The 23,991-nt window shown below is 32.9% G+C and overlaps 3 protein-coding genes across 4 annotated transcripts; 1 reads left to right on the forward strand and 2 right to left on the reverse strand.

Moving 5' to 3' along the window:
- Positions 1-414: 414 nt before the first annotated feature.
- Positions 415-6,155, reverse strand: LOC100820476 (phosphoglycolate phosphatase 1B, chloroplastic-like). Of its 2 annotated transcripts, NM_001289391.1 has the most exon segments (10): positions 483-786; positions 1,594-1,693; positions 1,977-2,074; positions 2,698-2,750; positions 2,837-2,896; positions 3,647-3,718; positions 4,100-4,171; positions 4,270-4,362; positions 4,488-4,555; positions 5,734-6,068. In NM_001289391.1, coding segments are annotated over 10 exon segments (1,110 nt in total). In that variant the 5' UTR covers positions 6,017-6,068; the 3' UTR covers positions 483-575.
- Positions 6,156-8,995: 2,840 nt separating this feature from the next.
- Positions 8,996-14,725, forward strand: LOC100811035 (chromatin assembly factor 1 subunit FAS1). The gene is made up of 12 exons (XM_003533532.5): positions 8,996-9,782; positions 9,910-10,009; positions 10,556-10,703; positions 10,793-10,922; positions 11,161-11,516; positions 11,594-11,914; positions 12,162-12,243; positions 12,330-12,458; positions 12,541-12,951; positions 13,214-13,351; positions 14,159-14,204; positions 14,300-14,725. Exons 1-12 carry the CDS (start codon positions 8,997-8,999, stop codon positions 14,455-14,457), a joined length of 2,805 nt encoding a protein of 934 aa, XP_003533580.2. The 5' UTR covers position 8,996; the 3' UTR covers positions 14,458-14,725.
- A 265-nt stretch (positions 14,726-14,990) lies between these two features.
- On the reverse strand, positions 14,991-19,687 carry LOC100306263 (putative metallophosphoesterase). The gene is made up of 4 exons (XM_041005158.1): positions 19,282-19,687; positions 18,050-18,291; positions 15,972-17,516; positions 14,991-15,478 (listed from the first exon to the last, which is right to left on the reverse strand). The coding sequence occupies exons 1-4, from the start codon at positions 19,670-19,672 to the stop codon at positions 15,359-15,361; spliced, it is 2,298 nt and encodes a 765-aa protein (XP_040861092.1). The 5' UTR covers positions 19,673-19,687; the 3' UTR covers positions 14,991-15,358.
- Between the last annotated feature and the right edge of the window lie 4,304 nt (positions 19,688-23,991).

Consider the following 23,991-nt stretch of genomic DNA (forward strand, 5'->3'; position numbering starts at 1 on the left):
AGAAATTTCTCTTGATGGCCGTTATGTTATTGTATCTCACGTCACTGGATCGTGGATCATTGCATTGTATATCAACGAAGTTATTCGTCCTGATTACGAGCAGGTCTTTCCAACACTTGGAATGCCTTTCTGGGAAGATCCAACAAAGAATGGAATGTTGAGGATAAAGTTTAACATCATATTTCCAATTCATCCCACTGCGGACCAGAAGGCACAAATCAACAAAGTCTTATCCCTCCCATCATAAAAAATTGTGAGACGTACGAGTCCATCATAAACAAGAAAATGGAATAACTATTTATCAAATCTGGTAGTATTGTTTTTTGAACCTGTTTAACTTTAAAAACCCTAAGGTTTAAACTTTTTGACTTTTGTACTCTTCAAAAAATCTATTAAAGTAAAATAGAAGTTCAATTATCCAAAAATTGAATTTGTCATTTTGTTGCCTATTTTTAGTCCTCTCAGGGACTAATATTGATTAATAAATATAAACAAGGAATGGATAAAATTCAACTTACTTCTTAAATACATGGCTTTTCCCACCATCGTGTGGGGATAATGTATAAATATTATAGTCATACAGCTGCAGCTTTCAGGGAAAGAAAATCTGAAATTTTATTGGTATAAAAGTCTGGCTGTATGGAGTTGTTAGGGCTCTGAAGCATGGCCAGTGTGGTGACCCCTGAGAGCACAAGAAGAGTTTTGCAACCACCATTTTGTCCAAACAAGATATCAGTGTCTAATCTGTCCCCAACCATACATATCTGTGACTTCGAAATGCCAAATCTGTGGTTCAATGAAATTACAACAGAGTAAAGGGAAATTTTAGATCAAAATATTTTGCTAATTTCGTTTACAATTTTACTATTCACTGTTTTAAATAAAAAGGTTATATTAAAAATCAAGAGGTGCATCTGTGACATTAAATGTAACACTTTTTAATAAAAACTTTCTACTTTTAATTTCTTAATCATTGTCCTTAACAAACCGATTTATTTATACTGTAAATTAATTAATGAATCTTATAAGGTGTGCACATGTGTATATGAACAAACATGCACATATAATGTTAGCATGCCAAATTACATTGAAAAATACATGCAAATGTGCTTTGCCCCTTTTCTATCTGTGTTTCCCCTACCCCTACCCATGGGGCACCTGTGGACTTCTCCCAGTACCCACCTCAATGGGGGTCCTCGCACATTGAAAACTATGAAACTAACATTTCATCTGTGCCTAAGAATCTGTGATATAATAATCTGTGATGGAACCTTGCCCAATAGAAATCTCCACTTCAACCTCCTCAGGCATGAACATTTCTTTCTTTATTGCCACTACTTTAAAAGCAGGAAAAATGTGCCATTACAGCAACAAAGATGATTTAGGGATAGAAAATGGAGAAATGATGATTTGGTGCAATAAAGTATTAACTAGATCAAGACTTGGGTCTAGACTTAACATGTCTTATCATAGCAAGACAATGCATAAACATTATGCAACACAAAGTCATTCACTCAGGCCAGATTATTTATGCCATAGATAATTTATCTATCATGAACTAAGAATAAGGAATGAGGTCAAAGAAAGCTTTACTTGTTTGCCAAGTAATCCATCATAAACGTTGAGGGTTTTCCAACAACTAATGGCTCACGTTGAGTAGATCCACTGAGAGCGCCAACCATTGAGCCCCCACCTGAAATTCAAGTACAAATTATAGCAGCTTTAACTATTTGGATACAATTTTTAAGAATAATTAATTATTGGGATAATAACAAGTAACTGCGTATTGATTGTGTTGAACTGTTTTCTAGTTTGTGAGACTGCTAGGAAGTAGGAACTGCTCCTTTGGTTGAAATGCAATCTACTCTAACTCTATAATTGTAGCATGATAAAGAAAGTTTGAACAAGTAGATTATAGATTATTATGTACAAAGTAGTAAATAAAATCAATAGTACGAGAGGGAAGAAGGACAAACCTGCCCATTCTTGAGCATCTGTGAGATGAGTAACAGCATCTCGGTTTGTAGCAATGAAAAGACATCCAGGGTTTTCACGTATACAGAGTGTCCCATACCTTTCATCACGAAGGAAAAAATAATATTTAACAACCCATGAAGAGTTTCTATTCACCTCAGCATAACTTCGAAATAGAATTGCCATCTTTGTCATATGCTAAAGGGCTTTGATGTTTCACACCCCTTTCTCTTATATTCCTTTTGTATCGTCTCTTCATTTCTATCTTTATTCTTTTTCCAAGTGAGAACATCATCTGTCACTTATTCTCTCTTCCTTTTTTCTTTTCATTCTATCTTTTTCTTCCTTCTACTCATCTTAGACTCAATAAAGGGGTGCGAGACAAACATTATTGTATTTTAAAAATTAAAATGCATATAACATCAGGTAATTTAGTAAAATATTACATGCTCATAAAAGCCAGATATAGACAACAACAAAAAAATATATATCTTCTGCATGTACAAGTACAAATTTGAAAGAATAAAAACAAACTGGCTTTTGCTTTGAATCTGAATCACAGAAACACTTCATAAAGAAAACAGAAAAAAATAGAAACATTATAAAAAAAATATCAATCCAAAACAAGACCTCTTATTTTTCAATCAAAAGGCTGATATGTCTCTAACTTGGGTGCATACACATGTCCGTAGAATGTTTCAGTGTCAGTGTTCGAAATCTTACTGGATTTTATAGTAGTTGAAGTAGCGATCAAACCCAACAACAACTGCTCCAACCTAATAATACACACATTTTTTTAGGAACTGGCAATAATATTATACAAAAAAATTGTCAATTATCAAGAAAAGCAGGAAATGCATACATCTTCATCATGCTCCATCAAAAATCCTGGCTTCAGTTCTATTTTTTTCCCACCATCTTCCTAATGAAAGAACATACATATAGAAAAGGAATAGATAATCATACATAAGAATAATTCCATAGTAATAAAGACTTAAACTTGACATAAGGAAAATGTTCAAATCACAAACCGATGCATCAAAAGTCAAAACCTCAATGCAATTAGATCATCCTTCTTCATTAGAATAAGAAATGTTTGAGCCACAAGAATCTTTTACCTAAGCCATAATACAAGCAACATGTACTAAATTCAGCTTTAAAGTACTGTCTCTCATTCTTAGGAAATGTCCTCTCAGGCATGCATGGGTAAATGTCCTTTGACTCCTTTACCGCTTATCAATGACCAACTCCTTTAACACTCATGAATAATTTTATATCTAACATTTTATTGTTGCATATTATGATATGAAAAAAAGTTAATCTGTCTGGATAATCTTTTTTCTGTGATAAATTACTATATTATTATCTTCTCCTTTTCCCTTGGAAGCACGTAAAAGAAGTATGTTCATCATCTACTAGTTTGGTTAGACTTAAAGCGTCCTGCTTCTGCTACTCTTACTCCAAAACTCATTCACTCATTCATCTGATGATGAGACTATTATACGCCATGTGTTATCATTCAAATCTGATGTATATGCATTATCAGTTAAACTGAGTTGAAAAACAAGAAAGAATCGAATGATATTACACGGTGCCATGTGATCAAATTTTTTAAAAAAAGTATATAAAAGAGCAGGCAGTAAAGATTTTGCATACACAACACAATACATACCGGCCCACCAAGGTACTGGTATCCAGCAAGCTCAAGCTCCTTCAAGATGCCATCTTCTCCGATGACATAAACCTAAATCATGCTCATAGATCAATCTTTTACTTTCGACTTTATACACTGGTCCGAGAAATAGTCAACATTGTGAAAGATATAGCATTCAAGCGTAACATAATTCAAATGATAATGTTATAAATTACTGCTCAAGAAATATACACACAATTACATAAATCATGCAAGCGTTAAGTTCAGTATTGCAATTACTATAAGACAAACTTTATGTTATATATGTTACCCATCTTAGGTTATAGTAAGATGATATTAAGTTCAGTATTGCAAGCATTGAGTTAAGTATTGCAATTACCCATCTGTTACAAGAGCTCCTAACTTGATTGATTAAATACTTAATATTAGTCTGGATTATACTACAAAGCAAAAGATGATATATGTTGTTACCTTTTTATCTTTTGGGAAATCAATGGACTTCAGATATGCAGCAGCTGCAAAGGATGATGCGAAAATCTCCTCCTGAAATAACACAGGAGTTAAAGAATAGGAATTCATTATTATTCACTAAACGAATTCAGTGCAAATATACAGTGATGGAACAACAAATCTGGACTAACCTCGCTGACATTCAGGCCAAGTGTTTCAAACTTCTTTCCATATTGCTTCCTAGACTTTGTTGAGTTATTGGTGACAAAAACTAATCTTTTGCCCTGAAGAAATTTATCAAGAGACCCGAATCTCAGACTTTTTGCTTAAAAAGAACAATAACAAATTGAAGTCTAGTTAATATTGACACTCGCAAGTAATGGCCTAGTGCCTACATTAGTACACGAACCTTTGACCGAAGCATGTCAAGCGTTTCAGGCACTCCGTCTATTAATTTATCACCTTTCCATATAACTCCTGCAAATTAGTAAGTTTTAATGGAAAAGGAAACTCTAGTAAGAAGGTACTATTATGTCAATATCAATTGAAAAGAAACCAAGGGAGTAAATAAAGAAAAACAGAAAAAGAAGCAAGAGTCATTGATATTGTAATTTTCCCCTGATGGACCTCACAAAAATTCAACTATCACCAATTTTTTTCCATCAATTGCTCTGGTCACTATTGCGAGTTATTACTCGAAATTATGAATAATTTATGATTGGTTTGATTAAACCAATAAAATAAAGTACTCAGACTCTATTTACAAAAAATCAATTGGTAATATATATACAATCTCAGTAAACAAATGCTCAGTACAATATCTATTAACGTGACACCCAGACAAGCTGAATTATTAAAGGCTAATTTATTCTTTTAGTCTTTTTTTTATTTATTTAAATCGTTCAATTTGGTTATTTTATTAATAAAAAGTTTAATTTTGTCTCTTAATTCTAAATAAGAATGCAATTTACTCGTCATGTAACACACCTTTTAGTATTCTAAACAACGCTTATGGAAAGCGCAGCATTGGGCAAATTGACCACAGAGGTTACTTTTACAAACTTATTTCTTAAATGGGTATGTTTCGAAGCTTATTCTTAAGGGATCTTTTCTTACAAGTATTCCGCCATGCAAACCGGTGAAACACATGACTCGCCATGCAGACCGGCGAAACAGCCTTGGGACGCGAGACAAGTGGTGCAGGTTTCGCCATTACCACTGGCGAAACAGGTGGCAGACTGCACGGGTGCAGGTTTCGCTGGCGAAATGGATGGTGCAGGTTTCATTTAACATATAATTCTTTCATATACTTTCATTTATCATATATTAAGAATCATAAAGTAAGTTTTTTTTTCAGTATGTATTTTTTATTAAAGATAATCTTGTTTCAATCAAATCACTTCAATTTGAATTCACTATTTAAGTTAAGCTGAAATAATTCTGTGACATGACAACTTTTTCAAGTCTGATCGGTTGACAGAGTAAACATTTTTTTGTAGAAAATACTTTAAAAGTAATATCTAAATTCTAAACTAATTTCTAATTAAGCGATAATGTAAAACTCTTTAGTTATAAAAAAGAACCTCTTCCAAAAAAAAAAAAAACGAAATGAAGAAATGTTTTACAGTTTTAGTTGGGAGATTGGAGTTACATACCGTCACAATCGAAGATAAATGTCTCGACGGAGTCGATGAGTTCGTCGGCGTTCTGAAGCGGCTGCGCCAACGCGCGAGTGGTGAAGGTCCCCATTCCAGAACTATGACGGTTATAATTGGCCTTTCTTTTCCATTTGAAGATCGCGGAGTTGGGTGATGATAGAGAGTTCCGAGCAGCGTCAAAGAATCTATAATTTACGGGAATTGATTGGAACCATTGTCTGTGACTGTGACGAACACAGGTGACTGTAACACTCTGTGTTAGCGTGCTGCTCCTGAGCATCTCCTACGAAATTGCAAAGTTGTTTTTGTATTTTTTGGGTTATTAATTTTGTGGTGCGTGGATGGGTGCACCCACTACTACGAAGGGGGGAGTGGTTATTTGGTTGAATAGGAGCCATAGGTTTGAGTGGACACTTTTGGATCATAATCTCATGCCCAACCTGAATTTTGTATGGATGTCATTATTTAACATATATTTATTCGGGAGAAAATAAAAAATAACCCATCCTCGTAATTTTGAATAAAATTTTGAGAAAAAAAAAATATTAGTTTAAAAATGACCATTGTTGCTCTATAATTAGATCTTCCCCATCCAAATTGCAAGCATGATCAGCCAATTTGTATGCGCGTATGTACCATTTTACTTTTGAGGATTTGTATTCTTAACACTAATAAATGACACAAGCTCACATAATAAAAAATTTGGTTATCACTGTTTGAAATTGATTTCCCATACATTAAGATGCAAAAACCAATTATAAAATTACACATCAATTATATAATATATGACTAAAAAAATTTATTATTACTTTCGATTTCTAATGTAATCAACAATAAAAAGGGTCTATCATATTCAAAAGTATACTTCCAGTATCAAAATGGTTATCACATTTCTTTCATATCAAAGTAAATCGATTATCACATTCATGCTTACACAACCAAATCAACATAATGAAGAGGTTAGGGTGAAGATGCAGGTAAGTCTCCATTCGGAGACACCTATTCCAAACCATTATATTAGATTTTTTTACATCAGATATTGATATTTTTTATTTTTTTTCCTCTATTTCATACTTCACCCATTTATTTCCCTTTCTTCCCCACTTCTTGGATCCATAATATGTGAGACTATCATCAATGCTGAAGGCCTCGTCAACCAATATCATTCCTTTCGCCTCATTGGCCCCGATCCTCGCCTTTACATACCCCTCATCCCTTACCCTACGCACTCTCATTGCAACAAACCACCACTCCATCTTTAACCCTCGTTTTAGTTTTTGTGTGTCTCTTCTTAGTAGAGGGAAAGTGAGAGAAAAAAAAAAGGAAAAAATAAATCATTAATTTTAATACTAATTGATCTAACGGTTAAAAAAATTCATACAGTGGGAGATCAATGTTTAGAAAAATGAACTGATCGTGGATCTAGTTGAGGTATTAAGTTGATGGATTATTTGTGAAACTAGTAAGTTAGTAGTTGTGATGCGTGAACCAGTAAGTGACAAAGTATAGATATATTATTTGTTTGACAAACTAAATTAGAATCTATAAAGGAAACAAATAGAAGAAATGAGAGAATTTGTGTTTCATTCTCATCGTGTATAGAATTCTCTTGGACCAGCAATAATAACGCATCGCGAGTAAAATTAATTTCTAACCCAATGGATCATGGGACACTCATGATCTCTGGCATAGAAAAAAAAAACAAATCAAAGAAACATTTGCAAGCACATGCAAGGAAGCAAAAGCAATAACTGACAAAGATACTCTTACCAACCCAAGCCCATGTTTCGCAAAAACATCATCCACTTGGTTGGCCTCCCTAAAGATATGCCTCCAAGATGAATGTCTATGGAATCAAATTAACGAGGTGGGCACATTCGTGAGAAGGTAAGCAATCATTAATCATCGTCAATGAACTTGATAACAGTCTTAATTATGTCATAAATTTAATAATTAATCATGATGTACCAGTAGTAAGTTGATCAATTAAACATTATTCAGGTCCTTAATTTAATAATTGAGTGTGTCATTTTTTATATTTAAAAAAATAAATTTTAAAAATACTTAATATAGGTTCAACCAAATTGCTTCATTAGTTCAACCAGACTAATTTACCAATTTAACCACTAAACCAATTGGATCAATTACATGTCCAATCTAACAAGAGGTTTGAATTGACCGAATCACTAGTTTTTTATTCAACTAGATAGCTCGAGTTGATTTTTAAAATTATATGGAAAACTTATCAATGTCTCTCATCCTAACTTATCATCAACTTATATTATTAATAACACATTGTGTGTAAAAATAAGAATATAGTATTAGATATGTAAATATAGAAACATTATTATTAGTATTAACTACAATGATTATTAGAATCATAACCAATGATTATTAGAATCATAACCACATAATTGTATTGTGCATATAAAAGACTATCAGATCAATGGAAAAGGCACGGCCTAAATTATCTTACATGGTATCTTGGTTTGATCCCAAACCCTAAATTATCTTACATATAGCTCCTCTCTTTTTTCACTAGCTAGAATTTCATGTTATTTACACCCAATTTTTATTATAATTTTTTTTTAGATCGGACCTATTAAACTTTTTTATTCCTCTCCTTCATATTTCATTTTTAACATTCAACTTCATTTTTTTGCACACGCATGCATACATACATATATATATATATATATATATATATATATATATATATATATATATATATATATATATATATATATATATATATATATAAATCTTTTGAGTATCCAATTTTTTTCCCACAATAGTATTAATGTAATTGGTTATGTTTTTTTTTTAATTATTTGAGTGAAACAAAGGACGGAACTTTTTTTTAGGGCACAAAGGGCAAAACTGAAAACTACACCACAATATCTTTGTTTATAATAGGTTAAATTACAATTTTGGGTTTTTTTAAATTTTTTATTCACAACTTTAATATTTTTTTGTGATTTTAATTCTCACATTTAGAAAAATTACAATTTTGAAAAAATTCTTAAATCTGCATACGTTTTCTCTTTTGTTTTGATTAAATTGAATTATAAATCTAACATATTTATTTTAATTAATGAAATATAGAAATGAAATAAATATATATAAAATTAAAAATTAGACTAAAATATATAAAAAAATATATGTAAAATTAAAAATTAAACTAAAATTATAATTTTTATAAAATGTAGGAAATAAAATTAAAAATAAAAAAAAATTAAAATTACAAATTAGGAATTAACATGCACCAAAATTACAATTTGATGCAGCTTTTTGGTACTTTGGGATGCCGAAAACTACATCTGCAAAACTGGAGCCAAAAACGCGACGTTGGCGCCAAACTCGAAAAATTTCCTCCCCTTTTATCGTTGTTTATATTCCAAACACTGCCATTTCGTCTTCCACCCACCCACCACACCGGAGTAATTAGGGTTCGTAGATTCCGTCATCTTCTTCTCAGATCTCACATTCGCAGTTCCTTTCTCCGTTTTCCAAACGCGCGAGAGGTGGAAATGGCAGCGCCTACGGAGATAATCGACGTCGACGCCGAAAACTCTCCTACTCCTACTACTATTTCTCCTCAAGATTCGAAATCGAATCGCGCCAAAACCACCACGCGAAAGCGCAAGAAGGTTCCGTCGGTGCTGCAAAGCCTAAAGAGCGCCGAGGAGAAGCAAGCGCACATCGAAACCCTCGAGAAGGAACTCGACGCGCTGTTCCGCTACTACAAAGAAGCCATGGCTCAGAAAGTGCGCGTCGAGCTGAGCCTGTGCGGTGGTTCACGAAACGTCGTCGTCGCGGCGCTGATGGAGGAGAGCGACCTTCCGCTGTCGAAGCTCGTGGACGAAATTAACGACAAGTTGAACGGAGAAGTAAGTAACGGCGCAATCGTGCTGGCGGAGCCTGTGACCTACGCGACGGTGAAGAGTAGCGTGTTGTTTGTGGGACAGAGAGTGACCTACGGCGTGTCCAATGCTGATGCTGATGTATTGGAGGACCATGCCGAGTCGTGTCTCTGGTGCTGGGAGGTGATTGTGGATTGTTGTTTTTGTTGAATTATGTTGGTACATTAATTTTCGCGTTAGGAATTGTTATTCTAATATAGATTGGGAGCTTTTGTTTATTATTGATGGACCTGCTATGTTGGTGATGCAGACTAGGGATTTGAAATTGATGCCAAAATCTGTTCGAGGAGAGCTTGGTGTTCGACGCACTTGCCGGAGAAGGATCCATGAGAGGATTATGGCTGTCTCTGGTATTGTGTTCTGTCACTCATGTAGCTAGTTTTGTTTGTAATTCAACCGAGATTGTGTATCAATATGTGTTTCTAATTTCTGCATCATTGTAGTATGTGTTGGTTTGTTATTGCTTATCCATATACATTGCCTTCCCGAACATCCAAGTTAGTACATTATACTCTTCTTGAAATAAAGAGGGCAAGGTAGTTCTTATATGAAGCCTGGGTGTCATGTAAATTGTAAATGTATATAGTTTGGCTCACGCTAATCATCTCAAGAATTGAGTTATTTACTTTGTTATTCACTTGGCAACCAATTAAATGTTATAATTATATATTTATGTAATTATTTTATTTGCAAAAAAGGTTTATAATTGAATTGAAGTTCTTGTTTTAATATGATGCCAACAAAGGTTACATGGCTGATACTATACCAATGTTTGCCATAATTGACATTTATTGTAGTGTTTCATTGTATTTGGCCCTTAAAAATTGATCATGTTTAGGGGATGGGGTTGTTTGCTTGTTTAATGAGTTTTTTGATAAAATTGGTTTGCTTTTCAGAAATGATAGCAGCTCTGAAAAAGCAAGAGAGTCAACCAGATTACAATGATGGCTTAATTAAGGCATCAGCAAAGGTCAATAAAGCTTTTCCTGAGGCAGATATCCGCTTGTTAGTGGATGGCTTGTTGCAGAAAAACAGTGAAGACATGTACTTAAACACAGTCCTGACATGTTTTGATTGTTGTCACAAATATATAAATTTGTGTGTTGATTTGTTTTCCTAAAATATAATTGTAGGGACAAGAAAAGAGCAAGCCAAGAAAATAAATTGCTAATTAAGCAGTTGGAGAGAAATAGAAAAGAGGCTGAGAAAGAGAAAGAGAAAGAAAGCATGCACAATGAACTGCAAAGAGAAACACTGCTCAATGTAAGGGCTGCTGTTTTGATCCAGTTATGTGTTCTTTATAGCTGAAGTTGCTTCTTCCTTGTTGTTGTCCTCACTGGCAGTGCAATCATGTTTTACATATGTTCAAATTGAATATTACAGTAGTTTGTATATATATAGTTTAATTTAATTTTCCAACTTAATTCATCTGATGAAAAATTGAAGATAGATTTATCTTTTGATTATTAGATTTTTTCCCTTAACTGCCTGATTGTTTTAGGAATCAAATTTAAAATTGTCACAAGATGAGGCAAGAAATGATGAGAAAGCTTCTGAAAAGAAGAAACAGCAAAAGAAACAGGTAGATGAGGCAGAAAAGGATCAACGGCGTAAAGAGAAAGCAGAAGCTGAATTAAAAAAGAAGCGTAGTTTACAAAAGCAAGCTTCAATTATGGAGCGCTTTCTGAAAAGAAGTAAAAACAGTCCCTCTCCATCTGAGAAGGACAAAGTTTCAACTAAATCAACTGCATCTGATTTGTTAAGATGCAAGAATAAAAGTTTGTTTGAGTCAGCTACACTTTCAATGGATTGTACTCTTGCATCAAGTAGTGATGTTATGCTAGAAGATATTCGCAAGTAAGCATCTTTTTACTGTTCTTTTTTATACTAGTAGCTCTATTTTCAAATCTTACTAAAAATGTATCACTTTTCAGGACACACTTTTCTTCATGGCGCTCTTTAGGACAATTAATTCGCTTGAACAGAAAACAGAGATGGGGCTTACGTCAGAAACCTCGGACTAAAGTTTTTAAGGAACTTAAGCTGAGTGCTATTAAAACTGCAGTTCATGATGTTGAGTTGGACATGGAGAAACATGTCAACAGATTGGGAGAATGTAGTTCTGATATCAGTTCATGCCCAATGAATGAAGATAGTTCTCCTCCTGATACCAAGAAGTACAGTCGGGGTAGACAATTATTGCAGTTTGATAAATCTCACAGACCTGCCTTTTATGGTGTTTGGCCCGCAAAAAGGTTAGATTATTGTATGGTTTTTTTATTTTGACTTTTAATTCAACTGTTTGATACTGAGTTTCTTCTAAATTCTAATTTTGCAGACAATCACTACTGTCAGGCTCATTTGTTGATATAATTAAATGCCTATTAATTATTATGTTAGAGATAGTCTCAATAGTAATTTTGCTTTTGTATGTTATGCATATCAGTATTTTGAAAATATCAATAGTTGAATTGCTTATGTTATTAAAATATGTATTTCTAGTCATGTTGTTGGAGCACGCCATCCTTTAAGGAAGGATCCAAGTCTGGATTATGAAGTCAGCAGTGATGAGGAATGGGAAGAGGTGCATTGAATTTGTGTTTAATTGAATTAATATACAAATACAATGAAGGCCATCCATCTCTATTAACAACATTCTGTCCTTTTTAGGAGGAACCTGGTGAAAGTCTTTCTGATTGTGATAAAGATGAAGAGGAATGTCAAGAGGAATGTACAAAGTCTGATGAAGAAAGTGAAGATGGGTTCTTTGTACCTGATGGATATCTCTCCGAGGATGAGGTAAAGGCTTGATGTTTTTTTTCTGGCATCACCTAAAACAGTAATTGGCATCTGTTTGAGAATGTCTTTTATTTATATGTAGGGTGCACAAGTGGACAGAATGCAAATAGATGATGACATTGAGGGGGCTGATAGCTCCCCTAGCTGTAAGAATGACATTGAGATCGAGGAGTTTTGTGCTTTACTTCGGCAGCAGAAATATCTAAATAATTTGACAGAGCATGCTCTTCGGAAAAATCAACCCTTGATTATATCAAATTTGATTAATGACAAGGACCTTTCGTCTGACCACAATATTAGTGGTACTCCTAAGCTGGAGCAGATGTGTTTGCAAGTCTTGAGTATGTACGTAATTCCTGGCATCTCATGTATAGAAATATCTGAGGACAAAATGCAAGACGAGGACCAAGAAGTCTGCCTCTCTACTGGTAAAGGTGTTGCTAGTCTAATATCTGGTGTAGCTGTCATACCTGACTCAGACCTACCCATAATTGTAAGTTATGCATTTGAGTTGCTAATTATCAAGTATCTATCCAGATGTGTGTGTAGTTTGTTAGACATAAAGTAGTCAAAAGTTTAAAGTCAAGTTGGTTGAGGATCAATTAATCAAAATGTCATTTGAGCTGACCCTACCAGGTGCAGGTTGATTTGGGAAAGCTGCCCTTTTGATTTTCTCTCTTTTTAATATGTGGCTTATTTTTTTTGGTGTATCATGCAAGTTTTATCACCTTACAAAGATTTTATTAACTTTTCAGGTGACTACTATTCAAAGTTGTTCTCAGGGTATGAATAAAGTTTTGGTGTCTTTGCAACAGAAGTTCCCTTCTGTATCTAAGTCCTTACTGAAGAATAAAGTGCGTGAAGTATCTGACTATGTTGATAACCGTTTGCAGGTTAGTATGGGTGATCTAGAAATTGCTGCTAGGTTTTATAGTGAAAGCCATTAAATTAACGATTTAAGTACAATTTGCAAGTGCATATATATTAACCACCTCACAACTGTGTAGGTGTATGAATCAAGCACAACTGATATCATTTAAACTTTTTACAGTTGTGATCCTAGGTGTGTTGTATAAATATCATTTCTTCCCCCAGAAACCCTTGATGCTGTTAGGAATTTCCATGCACTTAACCCTGTTGGGTCCCCAAGGTGGATAGCAGTCACGAGTAATCACCTACATACATTTGACCCACAATGAACTTGGGTGGTTCAATATGTGGAGTGGAAATGCCATGTTTCAACTTATCAATTGCTTTTACATTGGATTCATAGAGTTGAGATGAACCAAAGCCATGTGGTGACTATCATAATTTGATAAAGGGTTGATTAATTCCTACCAAATCTTTCAAGCTGGTTCTCCTCTCTGGTCCAGAAATTATTCATAAAGTCAATGGGGATCCTTTACCATTATTTTTATCCTGGACTTTAAGAACATGTTATGAATGAACTGGTTTTTCACCGATGTGCCTTCAAGTGCTGATGTCAGCTTGGACTTGGATGAATGTTTCAAACCTTTAGTCATGGTCTTTTTTATAAAATTTTCTTGATCATTTAGATGCTGACCTGTAAATGTTGAATTTGTTCATCACGTGCTAAAAACCAATGCTGTATTGACTGTCTGGGAATTATATATACTGCTCTCTGATCGAGTCTAAGTGTGTATCTACTATGCTGAATTTTTTTATCTCATTTTATCCAGGTGAAGAAAGAAGTTCTGGATAAGCTTGGCTTGGCAGTTAAACCTGGTATGCTATCTTGAGTCTTGACTGTCCCAAGCACTTCACCCAAAGTCTTAATGTTTGTTTCAATTTCTAAACTATATATCTGATTGAACTGACAGAAAAAAGTAGCGTGGGACCAAAGAGCATTGCTGCATTTTTTTCAAAAAGGTGCTTGCCGCCAACTGGAGAAGGTGCGAAACCTGGTGAAACTTCACCACTGCCCCTCAAATCATCTTTTGCCATTGATGAACGACCGCAAAGTTCATATGATATATAATGTCTGACATCTTATTGCCCAGTGGCATTTTGCTATTTTCAGATTTCTTAGTATAGACTCTGTTAAAGTTGGAGATAGTGGGTTGCACTTGATGCTCGTTGACCACTGTAGGCAAGTTCCTGATTGCCATTGTTATTGTCAATGCTCCCTTAACTTTTGTTTTGCTAGTTTGGGCTTGATAAAAGTTTATGTTAACTGATTGTAAAAAGAGAATACTATTTGCACCCCATTTTCTTTTAGTCTTTAATTAAGCCTCTTTGCGTGATTACTTTTGTCCTTACTCACTTTAAAATTGTGAGGATCATTTATTTGGATTTATTAAAACTTTAAATATATGGAGTAAATCTGTAGAATTATCATTATAAATATTTATTAAATTAAGAAGACTTATTATTATTATTATTGTTAAAGCAATTATACTTTTTTCTTAAAAAATGTTTTAGAGTTGAGACATTTCAAATTATTATAAGATATTATAATTCAAATTCATTAAAAGTAACTTTGTGTTTGACCAAGTTTAGTGATACAAGATGACTTATGAATATTTTTATAGATCAAAGAAATAATTAGAGAAATGACAAGTAATTTTACAAAGCTGACACTATTATTAATATTACATTAAAAAAAACTAATATAACACTTAGATTAGGACATAAGTGAAAAAACTAATATACTCTTTTCTTGCCCCTGCAAGCTTAAAGAATACAGACAACACAAATATCTTCGGGATTGATGAGAATTGAAAACAAGCAGCATTCTCTTGCCACTTGATGGGTCTTCAATATTTGTTGAATCCGGCTAGCTTAAACGAATTTTAACACCGATCACACAACCACAAGTGTATCCTTTGGTTGCATTCAAAACAGGGAGACTAGGTACATGTGAACCTTTGGAACAAATTTCATTCAGCACTTCTGGTTTTGCTGATTGCATATGCCAGCAACAAGGGAATTGAAATACCATAGCCTAGGAGATGGAGTACTGGGTTCATCTCGTAAGCTTTTAGAAGAGTTCTGCAATTCTGTAACGGAATAGTAAAGTAAATGACAAAATGAACAAAACAAGAAGGAAAAAAAAAGGAAAAAGTAAGGACAACCAAAAAATGCCTGGAATTAGTAAGAGGACAAAAGTTAGGTGTAGTACTTTCTAGTTAAAATCAGAGTTTTATCTTAGTAACTAGTACCAATCTTTAATATTGAGTATTGACCTTTATTGTGTAGGTTATTAAGGTTTAACTTTTAATTTTTTTTTTTTATCAGAGAATAGTACTAAAACTCTAAAACCACTAAGGTAATGTATCTATATTTTTTCTCATCCCCCCTCCCACCACCACCAAAAAGAGAGAAACATAAAATTGTTATTAAACCAACCTTCTTTGATTTGGTTAACGCACTACATCCTTTATTAACTATCGTTTGGGCTCCTCCCTCTACTATAATCGATGTATACTATTTTTCTACACTTTTGCTTGCATGGACCGCACTGCAAAGTACAGTATTAGTTTAATGCCTTACCATAAAATGTTTCCAACATATTGCCAAGCACACCACAAAAAGAAGCTTCCGAATCCATCGCTTGCTAAGATGAACATTAGATACCATGCTGCCATTCCATACAGATTTTCTAGAGTCTATACGAAGATCATCTTTTTTCTTTACCAAAATTGCTAACATATGTTCCCGGCAAATTGCTCTTTCAGCCGTCAGAGCTCCAGTGACCAAAATTGCAGGCAAAACCACAAATAATAGATGGGGAAGAACCACCACCATAATATCTGGAGACCCAACATACTCAACCTCCCCCTTTCCATTAGAAGTCTCTATGGCCCAACCCATATAGGTCATGTATACCATATTTTTCCCTTCAGTAAAAACTTGCCCCATAAACCAGGGAAACAATGTAAGATAAAATAGGTATCCTAGCCAACCAAACCATAATTTGGGGATCCTGCAGAGCTCCTGGAGAAACCATAATACACCATTTACTAAGCCTTTATTGGCAATGAAATTCTTGTAAGTGTATATCTTCTTTGGAAAAACAAGGAGAGCTTTTGGAAGAAGAAGGAATATGAACAAAAAGTAAAGAGCAGACCAAAATAATGGGTAATAAAGGGAAGCCCATTGACATCCCATGACCAAAAACTCTTTCCAGCTCCAAGAAAGCTTGAGGTTATGACCATTGATAGAAAATGGCATCAATTCAGTCAAAGTTGATCTGCCTGCGATGTCATTTGCTTCAATTTGAAGCCAAAATCTATCAGGAGAAGCATCCTCAAATGCTCTGTAATTCCATGGAGCAACATAGAGGTCCCCCCTGGAGTTATCACCAGCATGCTTGATCATATGTGTTTCTACAACTAAATCAAGGTTTCCAGATCGTGAATCATAGACCCTAGCTACAACTGATACAATTGGAGAAACAGAAAATACCAGAGCTCGAATTGTTTCATAAGATGAAGGGGACACAGATTGACATTCATAGTTGTGACGGCATGAAGATGTTAACATGAAGCGAGAGTCTAATGGAAAAGTGGGCAATATAATTGCACGTTTGGTCCCAGATTTGAAATCAACATCAACATATGAAACATGACCTCTATCAATGGCTAAAATACGAAAGGCTCTACTCTTTCTCCAATCGCCCATCTCCCACTCCCAAAACTCTTGAATTGGTGGGGCTCCCAACGAACAATTTACAGTACTTTCAAAAGCACTCTGGTGTATATTAAACTGACAAAGTTTCTGCCACTGATGGTGCCGCTTTAAGTTCATACCAAATTTAGTATGGAGATGCCCACACAGGTAAGCTGATATGGAATGCTTTAGGAAAACATCTTCCAAGGTCCTTCCAGAACTTGAGGGTGCAGAAAATGAAAGTGGAAAATGCCCAAAGGAAATTTTGGTAACTGGTTTTTCTGACTGAGAATCCCACTTTGAGAGTTCCAAGTCTAGATCTTTTAGTAATTGATCAGTGGGATGCCCAAAAAGATTAGTTGGACCTCGTAAGCCAGTTAACATTGTGCTATCAAACCCAACAAAGAGATGTTTCCGGTCTTGAGTCTGTGTGATAGAATGCAAGTATGTAAAAATGAGTAAGGAAGAGCATCATAGCATCAAGCAATATAGTAATTAAAAATCAAGCCTACTGTTAGAGAGCTCTCAAATTCTCAATTCTTTAGTCTAGTCCAAACATATAAATGCATATTTTTCCAAACTCTGATTTTCCAGCATTATTATTCAGAACTGAAGAATATCTTGACCAACAAAAATGGTTCAATAGTTAATCCACAAAATGACAGAGGACAAAAATAACGCTTTGGCAAGTTCAATTAATTTTGATATTTAGTCTCTTAGAGTTTATCTCCCCTAAAGTAAAGCTTCAATTTAAAGGTAAAGTAAACAGTTATAACATCTTGAGAAAAATCAAGGAACTAGATTTTAACAACTTTATAATTCATCACATGTGTGTGTATTTTCATCATGGTTTCAACAGTTAATTTCTCATCAATGGTTACAAGCCTCACTTCCATGACGCAAATGGAGTCTGTTAAATGATCCATTTAAATAACAGTAAATGAATGGGTGACACTGACCTCAAGGGTGACACTATTGATACTCCCATTTCTTCCTAACTGCCCATTGATGCTGTATTTAGAAAAGAAATCAAAGGAACCACCAACAACCGGTACACCAAAACTGTCATGGTTGCCTCTGAGGTCAAAAAACAAGCTCTTATGGAGTCTACTTCTCTTAATAACAGTGTCCAGTACAGTCCGGTATTCCACCCATTCATCCTCATTCTGCTTCATTGTCAGCAAATCCTTGCTTTTACCATCTAGTACATAACATCCACAACATTAGAACAAAGAGTTTAATTTTTATACACGGTCAATTGTCAACTATTAGAAATCACCTCTAAATACTAATTCCAGTCCTATATATAAGAAACAAATACACAAGTCATAAGACCAACAAAAGTGGTTAAATTGGTCAATTTAAATTAATAATGCCATATATTTTAATTTTATTCCAAAACTACCCATAACCTTAAATGATTTAAGTGGTGTTTTTTTTCTTCTCAAAAGATAATTTTTCTAACCAATGAGTATACCTTTTGTTTCTTATATAAAGGACCCGATGTAGTATAATTTTTAGAGTTTAATTTTGATGTAATATCAATGTAAAGATTTTTCCCGTGTCAACTAACCAGAAATCCTGACAGGCTATATAACAGGTATGACTTTTAAAATAATTATTATAAAAGTAAACAATCTTATCATTCACGTTAAACTATAATCTGATGAATGATAATGTAAAAAACCTTAAAAAGTAACTTTTACTCTCTTTTTTACCGAGAGAATTGAAGATAGTGTCGAGGGAATTACAATATATAACTCACTGACAATTCATTCTAACTTTTAAAGAAAGCAAAATGTTAGTAACATAGCAATCTCTAACATATTCTTTTGACCACACTCTCTAGTACTGGCTGTAATTCAATAGAAATCACAAATTTTTGTGTGTCCCACTTCTTATTTAATCAATCTCAATTCTCACCTATAATTTTGTAGTTTCCAATAATTTTTTAACTAGTACTAGTACAAGGGTACTAGTATTATTAGCACTCCTCTTTAAAATAGTGATTGCAAAAAGTCAATAATCTTAGTAGGGCAATACAATATGATTAGAGGACCACGAAAATGCAGTCTAATTAAATTCTTGTAACAAATCCTCAACATTATTATTTGAGATCCCAGAAACATAATCAGCTTAAAAATTGAAACCTGAAAGATGGGTAGTGAGAGTGATGGAAGATAGGGGGAACCTGTGAGGTCGCCAGTGATGAGGACGAGGGAGGGGTTGATGACGGAAAGAGCGGGGCCCACGAGTTTAGCGAAATCGAGGGCTCTGTTTGGATGGTGAACGCTGAAATGAAGATCGGAAAGCTGAACCACCCAAACCACAGAATCGGGGCCTCCTCTGACGTGTTCGACTCCTTCATTGCTTTCAGCTACGCAAATGCCATACAGAATCAGAAGAAGAAGAAGAAGAAGCCTGGTGCTCCTTCCACGGTGATTTTGGGTTCGCAGATTCATCTTTGAATTGGTCAAATTCAGCGCACAGGATTGGAGTGCTGCTTTTTCTGCGTCATGGACACTGAAATCATCTCGTTCCTTCCTTCCACTCAGATTATTTCTATTAATTAATAATCTCATTCCTTAAAGTTAAATTAGATTTAATTACTCATTTAATTATTAAAAATACATGTGTACTTTTCATTTTGTTTTAGTGTGTATTATGTTGATTTGTTCATTTGAGGCATGCACCACGATTTAAATAGTATATTATCTACTAAAATAACATATTGCGATGGGATTTTTTTATTTACATGAACCTTTATAAATTGAATTTATTTAATACAATTTTTCAATTCAACGATTGAATTGATTAATTTCAAATTTTAATAAAAAAAAGTTTTTAAGTTAATTAGTGATATAAATACAAAATTTTAACACCTAGTATTAAATTATCCTGTCCCATTTTTATAAATACTTTTTTTGGTAAAATCATTTTTTTAGAGGATTTTTATAAACATATTCCAACAAAGATACATATATGATCTTTACAGTCTTTACTCGGGCACCACCTGTGCTTAGTAAAGACTATTCAATAAATTTTGGCTAAACAACCATATAAGATCTTTTTACCCCATATAAGTGGCAAGAATTTAATTCAATTATCAGTTAAATAACACGAGATAAAATGATCTAATTAGATAATAGCAAGCCTTTTAATAATGGTAATGTTCATACCCAATAAACAGTTGCGGCCCCAGTTGTCTTTTTAAGTGATTTTACATTAAGAGGAATGCTAGCCATTTTTTCTAAAATAAAAATTTTATCAATGAAAAAATAAGATTGACTAAGAGATTTATTTTTATTTGTATAATGATCACAATAAAATTAAAACCTATAATCTTTTATATATATGAATGAACAAGACTTTTATGAAAATACTATATTGTATAAAAATATGAGAACAATTAATCACAATCAGATCAAGATTAAAAATAATAAATGATTGAGATTAAAATATTTAAAGTTTCAAATTAAAATTTAATATATCATCAAATATATAAAGTATTAACCAAACAATAAATAAATATATAAAAATCTCAATTATCACTCTCTAAAATATTTTAATTAACTCATTGTTATTATGATTGTTCTTACCATCATAATTAACATTGATGTTATCACTAACATAATCATCGTTGTCATCATCATTATCATCAACGACCAAAATCAGTGTCATCAATCCCGCCACATTTGTTATCATGACCTTCTTATTACCATTATTATCATCAACCGTTACCACCATACCGTCGTATTCATATATAAATCCTTCATCACCAAACCAACTCATTTGGGCTCTAATTTCATTTTAAATTTATGTATGTATAACTTTCATCAAATTTAAGTAATTAAACTAAGTTTTAAGTAAATGAATAAAAATGTTTTCTTTCTTTTTTTGGGTACATAATAAAAAAGTTTTCTTTCAACACTTATTGAAACCTACAAGAAAAATAATAGTTTCTTTTAAAATTCTCTTGAAATATGTAAATTAAGTAAATGTCAATTCTACATGAAATTCATTTGAAATATATAAATAAAACAAGATAATTTTACCACATATTGCACTATTATATTATATAGGACTTGATCTTAGGCCCAGTTAAATATACCTAATCAGAAAATTGGGTCTAACCCATCAAATATGGTTTTATTTGGACTGGTTGAGTCTTAACTTCCGGGTCCTCCAACAGAGCCTTTCTGCCTTATTTGAGTTCAAATTCTCTCTTCGAAGAAAATCAAATAATTTTTTTTAATTATTTAAACATATTCTTTTTTTTAAAACATGTTGTTTTGACGGAATTTTAGAAAAAAAGAATATTGTTTTGACGGTTTAAAAGAAAAGTTTAATATGTATAGATTAATAATATAAAATAGTTTTACACCGTTATTTAATTACAAAGTACCATTTGAATTAATTTAAATAATTATTTTAAGAATCAACAAACTTATTAATATGTATTGTGATTTGATGATTATGTAAAAAAAAATTATTATGTCGATATATAACCTTTTATTCTTAAAAGAAAGTGTTGGTTTGGCTGCATTAATAAAATGAATACGAACGTAAACCGGAAGAGGAAATAAGTACACATATATCCTAATAAACTCCGGGAAAAAAAAGGATTATTTAGGAATGTTGAACTTAATTACATAGTTGTTAAAATGAGTAGACATGACCAATGAATTAGTTTACGATATATAAAGTTTTACACGAATGAATTTAATCGTTGGATTGATAATTTTATAAATAAGGTGAAAATATGATAAAAAAAATTAATCAATAAATACCAAATTATATTTTCAATTATCATATATAAATACAATTACATTGTTACTAATAAAAAAAAAACCCACCGTATTCACTCACATCAACTCATGCATATTAAAATAGAAAAATAGTTCAGTTAGGTTGAGTTGTCTTTTGATACATCTTTTAATTTTACCCCCACCTAATCATTTTATATTTTATATTTGAGTTAGGTTGATACATAAGTTACAACTCACTTCAAGGTTGTGCACTACGTATATTAGCATGTCAAGCAAAATATTGTGATTTATGAGAATATTCTTAGAATAATATTACTTATAAATGAACAATAATAAATATTTAATAAAATAAAGTTTGATACATATCTTAAGGTTTCAAACGGTATTATTTTTTTATAAGCTTCAAAACTTCAATAAAATAAATAAATAAATACATTTTAACTAGCTAGTAAACGGAAGTCATCTCATCAAATTTATTTTACGGCCCACTATATATAGGTCTTGACACTACATGTAGGTCAAAAGTAGCTTTCTCTGTCAAATTTCGAGGGCTTGTTGTCGAGTAGTAGATGTGAAATACCATATTCAATTTACTTCACAATTTGGACATGCTAAAGAATAACTCGAGTTTCTACCTTTTCAAGCTAGTTTTCTCTGCTAAATCCCAAGACACGACTCGAGTTCTTTATGCACTTAATCTAATAATAACAATCATCATCATAAAATATGTATAGGAATGTAGTCCTATATTAAGAAATCATGCTAAAACTTTTTCATTTTTTTTAAATACTCCTATATTGTTACTATTAAATAAATATACAAAATGTTAAACATCTTTAAAATACTGATTAAAAAGTAAAAAATAAATAATAAAAAACTATTAATGTATTTTGTGACTTTTAATGTAACATTTGTTAACCCACTGTTTGAATTTCTTAATCAATATTAACACAAATTACTTGTATTTACCCATTTATAATACCAATGTAGTAACATTTATTAGTCATGTTTTTAAGGTGGCAAGAGGGGATGGCACCGGCAACAAGTTTTAATTTAATAATAATAACCAACACTTTATTTTTAAAAAAAAATTGAAGTAAAGGTGGTTAAGCCATGTGTTTTACCGTCTTTGATTCCTTTCTTGGCGGTCAAACTTACAGTATGGAATTGCACCCTTCGAGATCAATCTTTATCTGTCATCACCCCCCAACCCTCCCATACTAAATTATTCTTTTGTTATCACTCATGACTCATGTCTACTTCTCTCTACTCTTTTTTCTCCATCTCCACATTTTAACTTTGTCAACAACACACTTCTACTTCACCATGTAAATGTATGACCCAATTGATTTCAACTTGAAAACAAGCAAAATTAATTAATGTATGTATATGAATGAAAAAAAATACTACTCCTACTTGCATTAATTTGCTAATTCTGGCGCGGATAATTATGACTTACTATATTAGTTCAACATTTTCATACTTAAAATCAAATTCGCTAAACAAAAAAATATTTAAATTAACATCAATGCACCGTGTGTGCATAATACTAATAATTTAGTACACTGTATCTGTGAAATTCCACATTGGAAGCTTGGGAGTTAGATTTTCCTCCAATTTGTCTCTTCACAAACTTTTGTGAATGAAATATATAACCCGCAAGACAAGGGTTGTTGTCCTCGCATAGGGGCACAAGGTGCAACAATAATTTTGCTAGCTAGCTAATTTCCTTTTGCCCTATTAATTTATGCTAATGGTATATATATATATATATATATATATATAAATTGTTAGTGATTAAACATAGTAGTATCCTATTACTAGTAAGTAGCTCGACTTGAACAAGAACCATATAAGCTAGTATTTAATAAAAAAATAGTAAAAAAAAGGTTGTCTGTCATGCATGAATTATTGTTTGTGGCTTTGTTCAGAGAAGAGAGAGTATCTTACTACTCACTCAGAGAAAAGTACCAAAAGAGAGAGACAGTTCCGTTTGTAGCGGGGGAGCAGATTGATGATTAGGACCAATAGATAATATTTAAATAATGTGTCATATATTATGGACCGAATGTGAGAAAGTTATGGGATATATGGGTGTTTGTTCGTGCATATATATATACAAAGAGAAAGAG

Source organism: Glycine max, chromosome 9 (assembly GCF_000004515.6).
Source record: "Glycine max cultivar Williams 82 chromosome 9, Glycine_max_v4.0, whole genome shotgun sequence".
Taxonomy (NCBI): Eukaryota; Viridiplantae; Streptophyta; class Magnoliopsida; order Fabales; family Fabaceae; genus Glycine; species Glycine max.

Coding starts and splice junctions, on each gene's coding strand:
- LOC100811035 (XM_003533532.5), top strand. CDS start 8,997: ATGCACCAAAATTACAATTTGATGCAGCTTTTTGGTACTTTGGGATGC. Junction 10,704..10,792: donor CAGAAAAACAGTGAAGACAT/GTACTTAAACAC, acceptor ATATAATTGTAG/GGACAAGAAAAGAGCAAGCC. Junction 10,923..11,160: donor AAAGAGAAACACTGCTCAAT/GTAAGGGCTGCT, acceptor TGATTGTTTTAG/GAATCAAATTTAAAATTGTC.
- LOC100306263 (XM_041005158.1), bottom strand. CDS start 19,672: ATGAGATTATTAATTAATAGAAATAATCTGAGTGGAAGGAAGGAACGA. Junction 18,292..19,281: donor CATCACTGGCGACCTCACAG/GTTCCCCCTATC, acceptor GTTATGTACTAG/ATGGTAAAAGCAAGGATTTG. Junction 15,479..15,971: donor TATGTTGGAAACATTTTATG/GTAAGGCATTAA, acceptor ATTCCGTTACAG/AATTGCAGAACTCTTCTAAA.
- LOC100820476 (XM_014761552.3), bottom strand. CDS start 6,016: ATGCTCAGGAGCAGCACGCTAACACAGAGTGTTACAGTCACCTGTGTT. Junction 2,075..2,697: donor TTCAACTACTATAAAATCCA/GTAAGATTTCGA, acceptor TCGTGATGAAAG/GTATGGGACACTCTGTATAC. Junction 787..1,593: donor ATGGATTACTTGGCAAACAA/GTAAAGCTTTCT, acceptor ATTGAACCACAG/ATTTGGCATTTCGAAGTCAC.